General features: G+C 40.5%; 1 protein-coding gene and 1 pseudogene across 6 annotated transcripts in view; both read right to left on the bottom strand.

Moving 5' to 3' along the window:
• The window catches only part of SYNDIG1 (synapse differentiation inducing 1), a 233,321-nt gene that overhangs the window by 85,535 nt on the left and 131,325 nt on the right, over positions 1-16,461 (bottom strand). For 4 of the 6 annotated variants that reach the window (XM_016126170.2, XM_016126169.2, XM_016126172.2 and 1 more), the window contains exon 3: positions 4,609-4,746. The exons of 1 other annotated variant lie outside the window; for it this stretch is intronic. In XM_016126170.2, the coding sequence (XP_015981656.2) occupies positions 4,609-4,746 (138 nt within the window). Of the gene's footprint in view, positions 1-1,210; positions 3,971-4,608; positions 4,747-16,461 lie in introns of those variants that run through there. One more of the 6 variants, XM_016126173.2, reaches the window with a different exon arrangement.
• On the bottom strand, positions 10,850-10,968 carry LOC118610271 (annotated as a pseudogene).

Here is a 16,461-nt window from a genome sequence, read left to right as displayed (position 1 = left end):
TAAAAATGCCATTGGTATTTTGTTAGGGATTGCGTTAAATCCATAGATTGCTTTGGGTAGTATGGCCATTTTAATGATGTTGATTCTTTCTGCCCATGAGCATGATATATACTTCCATTTATTTGTATCTTCTTCAAATCTTTTTTCAATGACATAACTTTCTGAAAATAAACCTTTTACCTCCTTGGTTAATTTTATTGCCAGATATTTTATTGTTTTTGATGTAATTGTAAATGAGATTGTTTTCTTAATTTCTCTTTCTGAAAGTTCATCATTGGTGTATAAAAAATGCTACTGACTTCTAATCAGTTCTAGCAGTTTTTTTGGTGAAATTTTTAGGGTTTTCTATAGTATCATGTCATTGGCAAATAACGACAGTTTTACTTCTTCCTTTCCAATTTGGATACCTTTTATTTCTCTTTCTCTTCTTATTGCTGTGGCTACTACTTCCAATGCAGTGTTGAAGAGGAGCGGTGAAAGTGGGCATCCTTGTTTTGTTCCTAATCTTAAAGAAAATGCTTTTAGCCTTTTCCCAATGAGCCAAGATATCAGTCCATAGTTTTTTTTTAATGCCTTTGTTTGGTTTTGAAATCAAAGTAATGGTGGTCTCATAAATGGAGTTATGGAGCCTTCCCTCTTCTTGAATTTTTTGGAATATTTTGAGAAGAATAGGTGCTAATTCCTTGAATGTTTGGTAAAATTTGCTTATGAAGCCATCAGGTCCAAGACTTTTGTTTTTTAGGAGGTTTTTGATTACCGGTTTGATTTTATTGGTGGTAATAGATCATTTCAGATATTCTGTTTCTTCTTGATTCAGTTTTGAGAGATTGTGTGTTTCTAGGAATGCATCTGGAGTGTCTAACTTGTTGGCATATAATTGCTCATATTTTCTTATGATCCTTTGTATTTCTGTGGAGTCTATAATTATTTCTCCTCTTTCATTTCTGATTTATTTATGAGTACTCTTTTTTTTTTTCTTGATGAGTCTGGTTAAGGGACTGTCAATTTTGTTTATCCTTTTGAAGAACTAGCCCTTGATTTCATTAATCTTTGTATTGTTTTTCTAGACTCTATTTAATTTATTTCCATTCTGATCTTTACTATTTCCTTCTTTCTATTCACTTTGGGTTTTATTTGCTGTTCTTTTTCTAGTTCATTTAAGTGTAAGGTTAGATTGTTTATTTGAATTTTTTCTTGTTTCTTACATAATCTGATTTTTAGAATCCCTTTTGCATTTAATTATTGTTATAATGTTGCAGTTAGTGAAAAAAAGGAACACTTTACGGAATGAAATGAAATGGTAACATCATAAGGGTTCCAATGCAGAAGACACTGCAGTAGATGCAGGGCGTGTAATCCTCAAGCTTGCCCAATGCCCAGTTCCAGGCCCAAGAGTTTTTTTGAGGAGGGCATTCAGCTTCATCCTCAAGCTGGGATTGAGTAAAGGTGCTGGGGGCAAACATCACAGCCCTGTTTAGAATGGGCTTCTCTTCCTCACTACATCAACCTCCAAGTAGGGTGGTGTACTGGATTTAGAAATAAGCACTCTGCTTCTATTTTTGTTTTCAAACAGATAAAAGTCAAAGTTATACTACAGAAAATTTGATTTTAAGGGTTAGAATTTTTTATATTTGCATCATGTACCCAGTTTAACTACCTCTCTGATTTCTATAAATTAATCCCTTGAAACTTCATGGTTTTTTTCATCCTTAAAATAGGTATAATAATTTCTCACTTTTAGACTCATTGAAAATTTAGATAAGATAAAATGTGCCCATTAAAACACTTACAGCAGTCGCTCAGCAAATTATGGATTCATTTTTATCCTCAACATTATCCTAGCTATATCTACCAAAATTGCACACAACAATTTCCTCTCTATAAAGTGGTTGCATGGGGCACTGTATCAAACAATTAATGGCTAGAATAAAATGAAGTTGTAAAAAAATGCTACACTCATCCTCTACATGGGCTTCCACATTGAGTCTTTCATCACAGTCAGGCCCAAGCAGCTGCCTTCTTCAGAGATGTCTCAGAGGCAGACTGTCCTGGCAGTCCCAGCCCACTGCCAGCCAATTCGGGCCTTAGGATATCACCAAACCGCATTGAAACCCTGAATTTATGGCCATAAAATGATGTTATGACAGTGCCATATCACAGACTTGCTATGAGATCACGTGTGTGCAACAGTACTACTCAAATTGAAGCAGCATCTGGACTAACAGGTGGGCTTGTTCAAATGCAGGTTCTTGTGCCCCATCCCCTGAGTCTCTGGTTGAGCAGGCCTGCAGTGGAGCTAGGCAATGTGCATTTCTAACAGTGCTGGGGCTGTCAATGCTGTTAGGACCACTCCCTGAGAAGCTAGATGCACAGTACTTAACACGGACCAGCATCTAATAGAGCAACATGTTACCCACTTTACACACTTTATGACTACTGTTACTACTACTTAATACCTTTTTTATATTTTAAAATCTTTTGGAGAAAAGATCTTATGTCTCCTTCCAGGTGCCCCTTCACCTAAGGACTCATATGTGTACTGACAATATTGGTTTCCTGCTGCTTTCCAGAAACCTTGCGCAGACTTCTTTCTGACTTGGACACAGCTAGAATAGGACAAAACAAAAAATATCCTGGGTTTTGTAAGTTCAAGGATCCTGTTAATTTGTCTCCTGCTGCCCCATGTCATCCAAACACTGAGATTTTTATTTTCCTGGAATGGCTTCATGTGTTTTCTTGACCTTACTGAGTGATTATTTTGACAAAATGCAGTCACCATCTAATTGTCAGTGACTAAGTGAGATATGATCTGTGGTGAAAGAAAAAAGAAACTAAAGTCATACTGATGTCAAAGATTTCCTTGTGAAAAGCATTTGGAACTTGGAGTATGGTAGTCTTGGCTTCATCAATATGCTGCTTGATCTGCTCTGACACCAGTGTCCTAACCCCCAGCACCTCTGGGTAGCAGGAGGCATTGGCGGCAACCACAAAGCCCCATGGAGAGATGGCTCTGGCTTGCCTCTCTCCAGTGCCCAGTGTAGGTTTCCTAGCTGGCTTGCCCAGGAAAGCACTGGTTTAATTTAGTGGAATGACTCTCAGACTCTGTCCATTCTATCGTGTGTGCGCACTCTTCCTTTAGGAGCTCGCTCCTCCCCTCAAATGCCTGCTGAAGATTTTGTCTGTAGTCAGGCTGTAGAGGCACAAACAGCATGCATGGCACCCTTGTGGCTGAGCTCAAGCCTGTGTGCCAGGTATGGTTGCACTTGGGCCTGCAGCATAGCCCAGCTGTGGACTGTAAAGGAGAGTGCTGCGTGGGCCTGTCATCAGCCTGGGAGTTCCCATGTGGAAAGATTTATATGTGAGCCCTGTGAAGGGCACTCATCTCCAGAGATTTCTCTGCTGTGGTCCCACTGGAGGGAAATCCACCCTCAAAGCACAATGAAGAAAAGGACTGAGAGCCAGGGATCCCTAGGGTTCTCTTCTTATTCCAACAGTGAAGGCAGCCCCTATACTCTGGCCTTCAACTTTAAGAAATGTGACCAGAGGCCTCCCCAGAAACTGTGCTTTACACTCACTGTCGAACAAATAATCAGAATCCTCTTTATCATTGAAGGTATTAAACACCATGACTCATCAGGCCCAAGTCTAACAGGTTCTTACATTGTCAAAAATAAAATTATTTTCTAGGAAAGGACTCTACATGCCAGTTTCTGCAACTGTGGCCTTGATTTTTATTATAATTACAATCTTTCAGATGAAGACCTTGTGCATAGTTTGCCCTGCTTCGGAGACAGAGGCTGCACCCCAAGCTTTGTGGAGCAGCCAGGACAGGGACAGCTTCTCAATCCTGCCGCATAGGCAATCTTTCCCCATGCTGCCCCCATTTATCCAGGGCTCACTTCTTCCAGGTACCCTGCAGGTTCTTTTATAGGATGTCTTCTCTCATCTCTTTGAACAGGTAACACTTGTCCTAGTGAAATCCAAGGTAAAAATGCCAATTGCATTCTAAGATTTGACAATTAAAATACAGCTCCAATGTTAACAGTGCCCTCCTGCTTGGGGCGGGTGGGAGGGAGGCAGTAAAGCCTTCCCTCAGTAGACTCACTCCCAGGAGGCTGTGAGTGAGCATGACCACTCCACACCATTTCCTCTAGCACAACAAAAATTTGGAAGGAATATACAGGCTGCTGTGAAACTAGAATCTATTGTATATGCATGAGCTTTTCACAAAGAAAACAATACCCTTGACTCCTTTCTTAGTAAGTCAGACATCCTCACCCTGGGCATGGTGCTTCCCAGTGCTTGGTCAATCTCACTGATAGGGTCCAAGTGCCTACTTGAATTCCAAGCTCCCCAAACTATCTGCTTTTTCCTAGTGGATGCCTGTTTCTCTCATGCAACCCTCTTCCTAAAGATTGCCTACCTTTCCCCAGGGGCCACGGGACAGTCCCACAATGACAATGAGATGAGGGGATCTTGACCTCCTCGTGCCTGTTCTCCAACTGTAAAGTACAGACCCCACTGGTGGCATGAGCTGAATGGCTTCTTGGGCTCTCCTCATTAGCCTGGGTGTGATGCACTTGTGCGACTGATGGAGGAAGGCCTTACCTCATGGGACAGGTAGAAGGCCGCAATGCCCAAAGGCCAGAAGCAGCAGAGCATGGAGAAGACACTGAGGCCCAGGTGGTCCCGTGGGGGCATCATGAGGAAGTTGTCCTCGCTCTCGGTATCACTTGAGTAGTTGCTCTGCAAGAGAGAAATGTGTAGGAATGGAAGAGGAGAAGAGAAGATTAATAAAGGAACCAGTCTACGAAGCGCTCTGGATGTGGAGGTGGAACCTGGAATAAAGAGAAGCCCTCAGGAAGGTCACTATTGTTGTTATTGCCTGCAAGTACTTGCTCCCAGGAAGAATGCCCCAGAGGAGAGAACTCTTGCCAATAAAAGGAAGAGAAAACTTCCAGGTACAGGGCTCTTGGGTTATCCCTCAGAAGATAAAATTTTACAGAAGCTAATTACGTCACAGATTTTGGGATGGAGGTCTGGATGGTGGGGGTAACGGTCTAATCTATCAGAGGACAGACTTTGGCACTCTCAGAAGGCACACATACCAGTATGTAGATTCTCCTCTTTATTCCAAGACAGGGATTTTTAAAAAGTAGCAGGGATAATTTCAACACTGACCAAACCTCCTCTCAGAGGGTATACCAGCACTCCATGATGCTAAAGGGCTGGGTCCTGCCAATGCGCTTCCGTTTCTATATGCCTGGGTAGAGGATGCTTTTGTCTTAATTGATTATCCCATTTGCTGGGCACTCCACTGCAAATTTTCTCCTCGTTAGCACATGGCACACTCACACAGACTCATCTTAAACTAGGGCTACCGTATGTGTTTATTTTATACAGAAATGGAGTCACATTTTACTCCAGCTTTTCTTTTCTAAAAAGGAAATGGAGCATTTCCTTTTGAAAGAGGGTCATTAGCTTTCTAGCTTCCTTCGTCAGCTACAGGAGGTTATTATACGTGTGGCCTCCTGTTGCAGGCTGGAGACATTCTGGACCGCACTGCAGTGCTTGCTGGCCACTTCCTCAGGTGGCTTCAGAGGCAGTCACTTGAGGTGTCAGACAAATACTTAGGTGGGTACTCATGTGAGTCTAACACCTACATGAATGCCACTGACATTAAGACCATCACAGCAGTGTCCCTCTTGCCTCATCTGACATTCCTAATAGCCAGACACAGATGAAGCCCACAGGTGATAAAGGTACTTTTTTTTTTATTTTGGTTGATTAAAATGCACATAAAATGCCAATAAGAGTCTCTAATCAGCATGTAGACAGCTCTGGTGCTGTAGAAAAATGATAGAAGCTTCCTGTTAGGACTTCTTTCATCTAGCTGACTGAGAGAAAACAGGTGAATTCTGATGTGCTTACTCAAATCACAAACAGGGACCTTCTTTGGAGGGTCCCATGATGGAAGTGGGCGAGCACTATCTACACAGCACCTGTTCACAACAGACCTGCAGGAAAGGAGCTCTGAGGCATCACTTTTTAGAAAGGGCCAGCTCCTCCTGCTGGGCGGGCATTGTCTCTGCCCAGGTTAGTCACTGTCACTGGTGAGGTTAGGCCACACAACATTCCCCCACAGAGCTGTGTCTGTGAAATTTATAGTCTTTTTACTCTGCAGCATCACTTCCCTTATGGTCTCCTAAACAATAAAGGGAAATGAAAATTACCGTCTTTATGTCTGTCAGAGAATAGAACTAAATAGCCCTCAGGGATGCATAATTCATGGGTGAGATTCATGGGTAGACTGAGGGTTGCCTGGGTAGAGATGCACAATTGCCAGCTGCTGGGAAGTCGAAATCTTTAATTCAAATGATGGCTGTGTAGTGTTTCCAGGCAGAGTCTGAATGTCTTTATAGCTGTTTCTCTCCACAGATCAGTCGCTGTATCAATTATATGGTCTCCAGACCCTTGCTCTGGAAATAAGTGACGTGGAGTGTCAGGGCTATGTCGGAAAGGCTGAGCTGCACTTCGAAGGTCCCTCTGCATGAAATTCTGGGAAGGGAGGAACTCGTAGTGATGATACCAGGGCAGGCCATGTCCAAAGAGCCCCCTTGGAGAGGTAGAGAACCAGGACTGAAAGGACAGCCACTTTTTCTAGCCCTCAACTCAGACCCTGAGCTATAATGAGCTTCACGCTGATGAGTGAAGATGCTTCTGGTGAGTGTCCTCACACAGCTCTGTCTGTGGATATTTATTTAGGGATTTTTTTTTTTCACAAACAGTTTTATATACCTGAGCTGGCTGGATTCTAACAGCAACTCTGGAAATAGGTGTTGTTCCTTTATTTTATTGTTATTTTTATTTTACCAAGGACAAAGTTGGGCTCTGAGAAGTTAAAATCCATCCAGTCGGTGGTTTCTCACTCTAGAGCTCTGTATTATATGCTGTGTTTGAACACCAAAAACATGGCTATAAGAAAATTCCATTTTGTCTTAATTGCTTCTCCAAAGATGAGGTGCCTCCTCTGCTCCAGGGATTCTGATGACTTTACTTCTTGACTAGATTGTTCCATGGCAGTGACAGGGAGGCCAGTGATGATAGTGGCCAGTTGAAAGTTTTCCCAATCAAAGAGCCAGTACTGTGTAAACTGCTGTCCCAGACAACATAGGCATGCTGGCAGCATAGACTTTTGTCTTTGGAAACTACTTAGAATTACACCACTATCCACATGAAGTAAAGAATTAGATTTCAGGATACACCCCAAAACCTTCACAGATTTTTATTTAGAAGTATAAGTGAAGCACACTCTGTAAATTGCAAAGCTGTGTCTACATGACACCAAAACAATTAATCAATTTTGATTAAAATAGATTTTAAAATAGATTCCAACAAATTACAGAGCATACAAAACAGCCTAGCTATTTTTATGTTCTTTCCTTCACTAACAGACTACAAGTGGCCATGGGCATTGTGCACCAAACAGCAAGGAAAGGAAGCCCAGAAAGTACAGGACATGAAACAGGACTAGACCTCGAGCAGTCCAGAATCCAGGGCTTCCTAGGGAAACTCACTTTCTAGAACCACATGTACAAGAATGTAAAAGTGTTCATTCTAGAGTGTTCCTGATAATACTGTTTAAAAACAGAAAAATTACGAAATAATTCTATGTAGAATTTTACACAGTCATGAAAAATAATGGTACAGATGTTTATTTATTGCCAATATATCATTTCTTTTATTATGGCAGAAATTAGATGCTTCTGGATTATAGGCATATCATTGACTTTTTTCTTTCTTTTTGCATTTCTGGGTTTCAGGTTTTTTGTTTGTTTGTTTTGTTTTGTTTTGTTTTTTTACAAAAAGTGAGGTTTCTTTGGCAATGGAAATTATAAAGGTACAGATGTGCTAACAGGTGCAGGGGTCTCTATTTTCCCTCTGTCCTCACAAAGAACCCTGTGGAATATGATTTCCTTGAGACTCAGCATTGAGAAATCATAGAACATGTCCATTGCCCAATGAGCAGCTGGTGGAACAGGATTTGAAGAAACCCAACACTACCCAAAGTAGCTTACTGAGATGCAGGTCAGACATGACCACTTGTCCCTTGGACCTGTCTCACTGCGAGTCAAGATCAGAGGCCTCAGAGCTGCCCATGATGTCCGCATCTGTGCTGACAAGTGCAGCGGCCATAGCCACATGGAGTTATTTAAACTTAAATTATCTAAAATCAAGTATACCTAACAATTAGTTCTTCAGTCACACTACCATATGCCTATGCTTAGTAGCCAGAGGCTGTTAGTGCCTATCACACTAAATAGCACAGATGTAGAGCATTTCCATCAAATCAGGAAGTTCTGTTTTGCTGTTGTTATAGGGTATGACCCCTATTAACTCTGATCTCCCTCTCTTCCACCCACAGGAGCCCTTGGTAATTCCTCCAACATGCCCAGCATGCTCCTTCCTCAGGGTCCTTGCTCTTGCCGTTCCCTCAACCCGGAATTCTCTTCCCCAGACGTACACATGACTAGCTTCCTCACCTCATTCAGAGCTTTGCTCAAATTCCACTTCTCATTAGAGCTTTCTCAGATACCCTGCCAGACTGTCACAGCTGTCTCCCACCCCTATTCCTTTAACTGCCTGGTGGGCATGGGCTTATTTACTATCTGACTCCCTTACTCTTAGCACCGAGAAGGCAGAAATCTTTATATAGCTTATTTATAGTCATACTCTGAGTGCCTACAATAGTTCCTGGCACACACTAGACATTTAATGTACTCATTTGAAAAAAAAATTAAGTATTCATGTGTGTCATTAGACAACACGAATGGCACCAACTGAAGCAGTGAAGCTCCCAGAGTTTACCCAGAGTGCCCTGGGCTTCCTTTGGGCTTATCAGAGCCCATGAATGCACTGTCTTCAGTCCTTAAAAGACACCTTGGCTCCTCTCCTTCCCCACCTGAATGACTTTCCTATGCACTCCAGGACGCACATTTTAACTATTCATTTAGGTGAGCCCACAGGGAAGATGGGGGAGAATGATGACTCTGTCAGGTACAAGGCTATCTTACTCAGGGCAGATGATGAATAAAATTAAGAATAAACTATGGCCAGAATGCAGGCAAGTGGAGGAAGCTCCCCAACCTGTGCATGCCTCTCAGGGGCACACTCGATATTCTATGGTCTGGGCAGTCATTGTGAAACATGACATTTCTGTTTACATCAGAGGACTGGAGAAGTATAGGTAAGCACCTTTGATACCCCAGGCAGGTCAATACCTGAAAGAGCTTCTTCTGCCAAGGAAGGAAATAATTCCATGTGAGCCATGTTTGCAAGGCCAATGTCTGGGTTTTGAGGTCTGATGTCCTTGCGGGGCCAGCACTGGGACCATTTTGCTTCATTTGAACCATTAAGGTGGGCCACAAAGGTCCATCTGTGTCCACTTAGGGGTTTTCTGTAGGCTGTAGAAGATCAGGTGAAATCATTGTTGTCACATCAGGCTCTCCCCAATACCTTGAAACCCACTGGCCTCCCCTTTACTTCAAATCAGATCACACAAAAACCACAGATGTCTGCTGAGGACACTATGTAATGCACACATGGCTTGCAGATGCAAAGATGTATAGAGATCTGGGGTTTCAATAACATGGAATGCAAGGAAACCACATTTTAGTTTCTAAACACTAATAATTATTAACTAATTATTTTGGGTATATAATTTAGTTTCTTCTACTAGGTAGCAAGCTTCTTGTAGATAGAAACTATTTTGAGATGGAAGCAAAAGTAAGCCAACAAAGCCCTTCTATTTGAACACTGAAACTACTTTGGGACCTTAAAAATGATGTCTTTAAATAGAGCTTGTCTGTTGAGCACATTGTTACATCTGGATGGACCAAGTAGAGAACAGGGCAAGGAGCTTAGAGGAGCCCCATTGTTTTCCCAAAAGTGGTGTGGATTTGGGGACCCCTTAAGGAAACCTGTGAGGGAGAGGTGAAAGGGAGAGGGGAGGAGGAGAGAAGGGTCGGCAGTGTCATGGGCCTGGGGCACTGATGAGAGTGAACAGCCAGTGAGCAGTGAGGGTCTGGAGATAGTCTAAGGATCGGGGCCATAATATTCTTCACTACATGGGTAGAAACCATCCTAGAAAGAATTCCAAGTTCATGTCTGTCAATCCCTTCCTGGTGTTCAGCGAAGGCCAAAGAATTTGTGAGTTCAGGATCTGGGAGCCTGAACAAGGGGTAAAGCAGATTATGAAACCAGACTTTTGCCCCTAGCCTCTTTTAAGTATGTGATGCTTAAAGCACATGCTTTATAGATGAGCCCTCCCCTGTCCTGCACTATGATAGCCCAAATCAGATTCAACCAGATTTTCACAGAAACACTCAATAATCATCACCTCCAAACTAGTGCCCTGGATCATCATAGGAAGATGAAATTATGTGCAGTGTCACTAAAATGCCAAATATATTTTACTTTCTATTTTAAATCCTAAAATCTTGAAATTGGGTTATTTTTTATTAACCAGGTTTCCATTAACCAAATCTCTTGGGTAAGTAAAAAATGGGGACAAAATATTTTCTAATAAATGTCTATTTCTAAGTGCAACATGTTTGAGTTGGCTTCCGTAACAGTAATTTAGATCTATGCCCCCTTTGTTCCTGAAAATGAAGAAAACACACCTGGCCATCTGTGGTGGGACATCACAGAGGACATGATGCAAGTAGCAGCATCATTTGTAAATTATTTATTTTTATTTTTAGGCGAGGCAACCCTTGTTTGACCTCAGATTGCAAGGACCTTGTCAGCTTACAATCCCTTATTTTTAAATTAAATTTATTTTTTTTTGTGCCTACAGCACCTGGTCTTCCTAGGCGATCTCCTATCCAAGTACTAACCAGGCCTGGCCCTGCTTAGCTTCCAAAATCAGAAGGGATCGGGCTTGTCCAGGGTAGCATGGCCATAGACATCACTTGTCATTTTAAGAGGGACACTTTCATGCTACAGTTCATGCAGTGGGCTTGGGTCATCTGTTAAAGGTGTCCTTCCTGTGAAAGGATGGACAGGCCTCAGTTTCCAAAGGTGCCTGCACCCAAACAGCTTCACCTCTTCTTGTTTTGCATGTTGGGCTTTCAGAAAAACTTTTACAAAACTATTGGCTCTCAGTTAAAAAAAAAAAAAGAAAATATGGAAGTCATTCAGAAGTAAACTTTTTCTTTTGGCTTCTTGGTAGTATCTAAATAATTTTATATTTCTTGAGGAGGGAAGCATTTTTAGAAGACACTAATCCAACTAAGAGCTTAAAAATGAAATTTTCTTAAGATGGGGGAAAATAATGTTAACTCAGAAGAGAAATTAAATACAACACCCGTGTTTTGCATTTTCAGGAATAAATGTGATCCAATTCCATGGCCCGTAATTTTTGGTATGTCTTTGTAAACAAGGTGCGTGCAGATCTGCATTAGTCACCCTTCGATGGTCACTTCCAGCCTTGGTCTTCTCTTCTGGAAGTTCCCAATTTGATTCTGGGGTCAGAGTGGATGATCGTAAATATTTAAGGAGGTTATTTGCAAATAGACTCAATGTCAGTGTGCAAAAGTGGGAGGGTGGAAACTAAACAGACATACTGTTGTGGGTCACCTTCAGAAAAAGTGCTCTTTGTTCTATTTCTTCAAAGTTTGTTTTCCTCCTTTGTGATAGGGGCTTCAGGTCTTAGCTCTTAGGATAGTCCCATGATCAATAGACTTGATCAGTTTGAGATTTTAATTCCCTTTTAAAAAATGTTTTAGCCTTTTCTGGCAGGGATCAGTTTCCCAGAAGGCAAGTCTAGGAAGAGTCCCTGCAAGGCTACACTCGCATTTACTATACTCAGACAGCAACTTCAGCAAAGGAAACTAGAGGCTGGGGGACACACAGCTAAGGTTTCCATAGCCAAATCTGCACACTCTAGGGAGACTGGTATAGACTGGTATTCCTTCATACAGAGTTGCGGTCAAGAGAGAAATTCTTCTGTTGATGGTTACTTGTCCTGGACAAAATTCAAATTCATCTCTTGTCTGAGGAGTGACTCATTATCATCTAAAGATTGTTATGGTCCTGGAGTCTATAATATTCTGGAGCCAAATGCAGCAAAATTAATTAAGATTCACCTTTGTGGATGGATCCTGGTTTGTCTTTGTGAGGATGGAGTGTGATGATGACAATTATACTAGAGGGCTGTTAGTCAATAATGTAAGTACTTGTCTTCCACCTAGCTACAGGCATTCATTCAATCTAATGGTCATATTAGGAAACAGCTCCCTGTATGACTTCCCCTATCAGGCTAGGTCTTCCAGTGATCTGGAAGTGCTCTGGGAAACAACATAGCAAAATGTTTTTTTTGGAACCTATCTTAGTTTTGGTTACCCCTAGAAGCAGACTTGAGTAAAGGATTGGCCTACAATTGGTTCCTTTGGAGGTAACCACAGGAAATCCTGGGAGAGAAGAGAAGTGAGGTATGACAGAGAACACAGCCAATAAGGGTGTGTTACCAAGACAGGTACCTCTGTGGACTTCTGGAGTCTGGTGCTGCTGGGACTTCAGGAAGCTAGAGAGAGACCATTCCAAGCCTATCTGAATGAACCACCTTTTTTCAGTTATTGGATGAAGGCCACCTCTGAGGAAAGACATGCTCACATAATTTGCAGGCCAGGATTCATATCCTTATATAAAGTCCTTATGTAGGAGGAGGTCAGGCTATCATCCTTTTCCTATGAGGGTAGTACCTGATGAGGGGCTGAGAACACCTGCTGAAGAACCTGTGGAGGAATGGTTGGTGTTTGATGCCCTGAAACCTTCAATCATGGCAACACTATATGGAGCAAGACCACCACACTCAGCAAACATCTAGGAGGGGGTGAAAAGATGTGGGACACACAGGAACATGGTGGACATTTAGGATAATAAACCTTATTTACTACCAAATAAATAAGTGCAAAGAATAAATACACAATGTGTGTTTTCAAAGACAGAATTGAACAAAGCTTTCTAAAACTTGGTGTAAAACAACACTACATGAATCAGGTAAAAGTGACCTGGGCATATAGCAAGCAACCAATGTATGTTAATAATATATTATTATATTATTAATATAATATATAAATAATATATTATTTTTCACTCTCATATTGTATTCATAGTATGGATATAATCGAATTGTACACAGGACATTGGATTTTGTGAAGAAATTGAGATGCCAGCAAGGAACCTGGAACCAAAGGGAGCAGCAAGTGCAAAGGCCCTGGGCCAAGAGTGAGCACTGTACACACATGAGTCTATATAAAGTGAGAGAAAATGGTGTGAGGTGAAAGTGTAGGGCTACCCAAAGCCAGGCTATGCAGAATTCTGACCACTTTTCACTGCTTAAGAAAACCAGGGGTTATCCAAGTGAACAGGAGATAAATAAAAACAGTCTTTTATGACTCCCACAGGGGTTGGGTTCAAAACTGAAAGCTGTATAATGTCAAGTTACATTAACTGTTAATCCAGTAGCCCTCATTAAAATCTGCATTGTTTGCATGTGTGATTTTCTGCACATAAGAGCTACATATGTTATTGTGTAAGGCTATGGTTGTCTTTTTAAAATATTCTTGTTTCCACTTATGTAACATTTGTCTGAGAACCTCAACAGGTAATCCACCGAGTTCCTTACGGTTTTCAATCCAAAGTAGTTTTGACAATGTAGATTTGGATTGCTTTGAAGGTGAAGATGGGAACTAAGGCTTAACTCTTAGCCCAGCTTTCTTGTCATTGTCGTCAGCCTTATATTCAGGGCCCTCTGAGTTCAGGGCTAGTGTCTGAGATTAAGTGTTTCCTAAATTTCATGGCCTGGGCACTCTGCTTGCTTCACCTTAGTCCAGGTACGATGATACTCAACTTCACAATACTTAGAGAAAGGAAAAAACTACACTAAGATACCATTTCTCACTTATCGAGCTACTGACAATTAAAAATCACAAGCCATACTGTTTGTTAGGCTGCAGGAAAACAGGCTAATCGAAATACAAATTGGCGCAAAATTTTGGAAACATTTGTTGATAAAGAACGTTATTAAATACATGTTCATGTTTTGGCCCAGCAAACTCACCTCCATGAATTTATCCTGAAGATTCAACTCCAATAACATAAAATACTTATGCATAACGTTATTCATTACAGTATAGGTAATTGTAAAATATTGGAAATGACGTAAATACTCATTAAGAGGAGAGTGGTTACATTAACTGTGATACATTCACACGATGGAATACAATGAATATGACCCAGCTATCCCACTTTTGGATATTTATTTGAAGAAACCCATAATACTAACTAGAAAAGAAATACACACCCCATGTTCATTGTAACATTACTTACAATAGCCAAGATACAAAAACAGTCTAGATGTCCATTGATAGATGCATGGATAAAAAAGATATGGTACATATATATTATGTATGTGGTATGGAATATTACTCAGCCACAGAAAAGAATGAAATCTTACCATCTGCAACAACATGGATGGACCTAGAGGGTATTAGTTTAAGTGAAAAAAGTCAGGCAGAGAAAGACAAATACCATATGCTTTCACTTATGTGTAGAATCTAATAAACAAAACAAACAAACAAAACAAAACAGAAACGGACTCATGATACCGAGAACAAACTGATGGTTGCTAGGTGGGAGGAGGTAGAGGGCTGGGCAAAAAAGATGAAAGGGATTAAAAAAGTACTAATTGCCAGTTATAAAAATTATCATGAGGACGTAAAGTACAGCATAGGGAACATAGTCAATAATATCGTAGTAACTATGTATGGTGTCAAATGAGTACTTCATTCATCATGGGAATCACTTCATAAAATGTGTATACATCTAATCACTGCATTGTGTACTTGAAACTAGTATTGTATGTCAACTGTATTTTAAAAAACTTGAAGGATATCAATATGAACTGAATGAATTGGATTTGAGGGTATCAGTTTTTATCTGTCTACAAATACATAAAAATATATATGTGTATATGTACATACATTATTATATAGATATGTTTATGTACATATATGTATATTTCCCAGCTCCGTCTGCAGAGAGGATCTAGAAATAATGACACCCACTCTGTTCCCCAAGTAGCAATTAGCACATCTAGCACTTGGATGTTGGTTTATAAATGTCATCTCCAACACAAAAGGCTCTTTGGAGTAATAGCTGATTTCAGGGATAGGGCTGGCAATGTACAAAACACATCTGGAATAGCTTGCTGTACCAGGAAATGATGATAACAGATGATTAAACAATGATGAGCTGCTTCAAAGGGGCACACAAGCCAACATGAAGGGAATCCTGCTGTCAAGTATAACAAAGTGAGCATCAAAATAAATATGCAATAAATGCTGTAATAAATGTGGTAGTAACTCATTAGATAAAATAAAAATCAATGGTCCAGCCTGAAACAAAGTAATAAATGGATAAAATAATGAATATGGGGGAAGGAAAAACCCTTTCTCAAAGTGGAATGCCAACTAATGCATATAAAAGAAATTATGGCCAAGTAATATTCCATTGTATATATGTACCACAGCTTTTTAGCCCATCATCTTTTGCAGGACACTTTGGTTGCTTCCATGTCCTGGCAACTGTGAATAATGCTGCTATGCACATCAATGTGAAAAATATCTTTTTTGATGTGGGTTTTCAAGACTTTGGGGTAAATACTCAGAAGAGGGATTGCTGGATCATATGATAGATCAATTCTCAGTTTTTTGAGGAAGCGCCATTCTGTTTTATAGTGACTGTACCAATTTGCAGTCCCACCAGCAGTGTATGATGGTTCCTTTTTCTCCACATCCTCTCCAACATTTGTTATTACTTCTCCTGTTGATGATAGCCATTCTAACAGGTGTGACATGGTATCTCATTGTGGTTTTGATTTGCATTTTCCTAATAGCAGGCAATGTTGAGCATATATTTGTTGGTCATTTGTATGTCCTCTGTGGAGAAGTCTGTTCAGGTCCTTTGCCCATTTTTTGATTTGATCCTTTTTTTTTCGTAATTTGGAACAATACAGATGTACCTTGAAATAATTATACTAAGTGAAATAAGCCAGACAAAAAAGGTTGAAAATCACGTGATATCACTTATCTGTGAGATATAAAGCAACAAGTGAACAGTACAAACAGAAACTAATGGACATGAAAAATGGACTAGTGATTACCAGAGGGGAAGAGGAAGGGGGAAAAAGAAAAAAATAAAATGTTAAAAGTAAATATCAAAAAAAAGAAGAAGAAAGAATAACATAACAAAACAAGTAACAACAACAACAAAAAAGGAATAATGGGATTAGAAATTCGTCGAAGAATGCTAAAACCTAGTAGGTAAATGGCTAATAGAATACCTGTGCTTCCCTACAAAATACTTAATAATTGCAAAGAAACACAATCAATTGGC

The sequence above is a fragment of the Rousettus aegyptiacus genome, unplaced genomic scaffold (genome assembly GCF_014176215.1).
Source record: "Rousettus aegyptiacus isolate mRouAeg1 unplaced genomic scaffold, mRouAeg1.p scaffold_m13_p_12, whole genome shotgun sequence".
NCBI lineage: Eukaryota > Metazoa > Chordata > Mammalia > Chiroptera > Pteropodidae > Rousettus > Rousettus aegyptiacus.
This window is presented reverse-complemented; position numbering and strand designations above follow the sequence as displayed.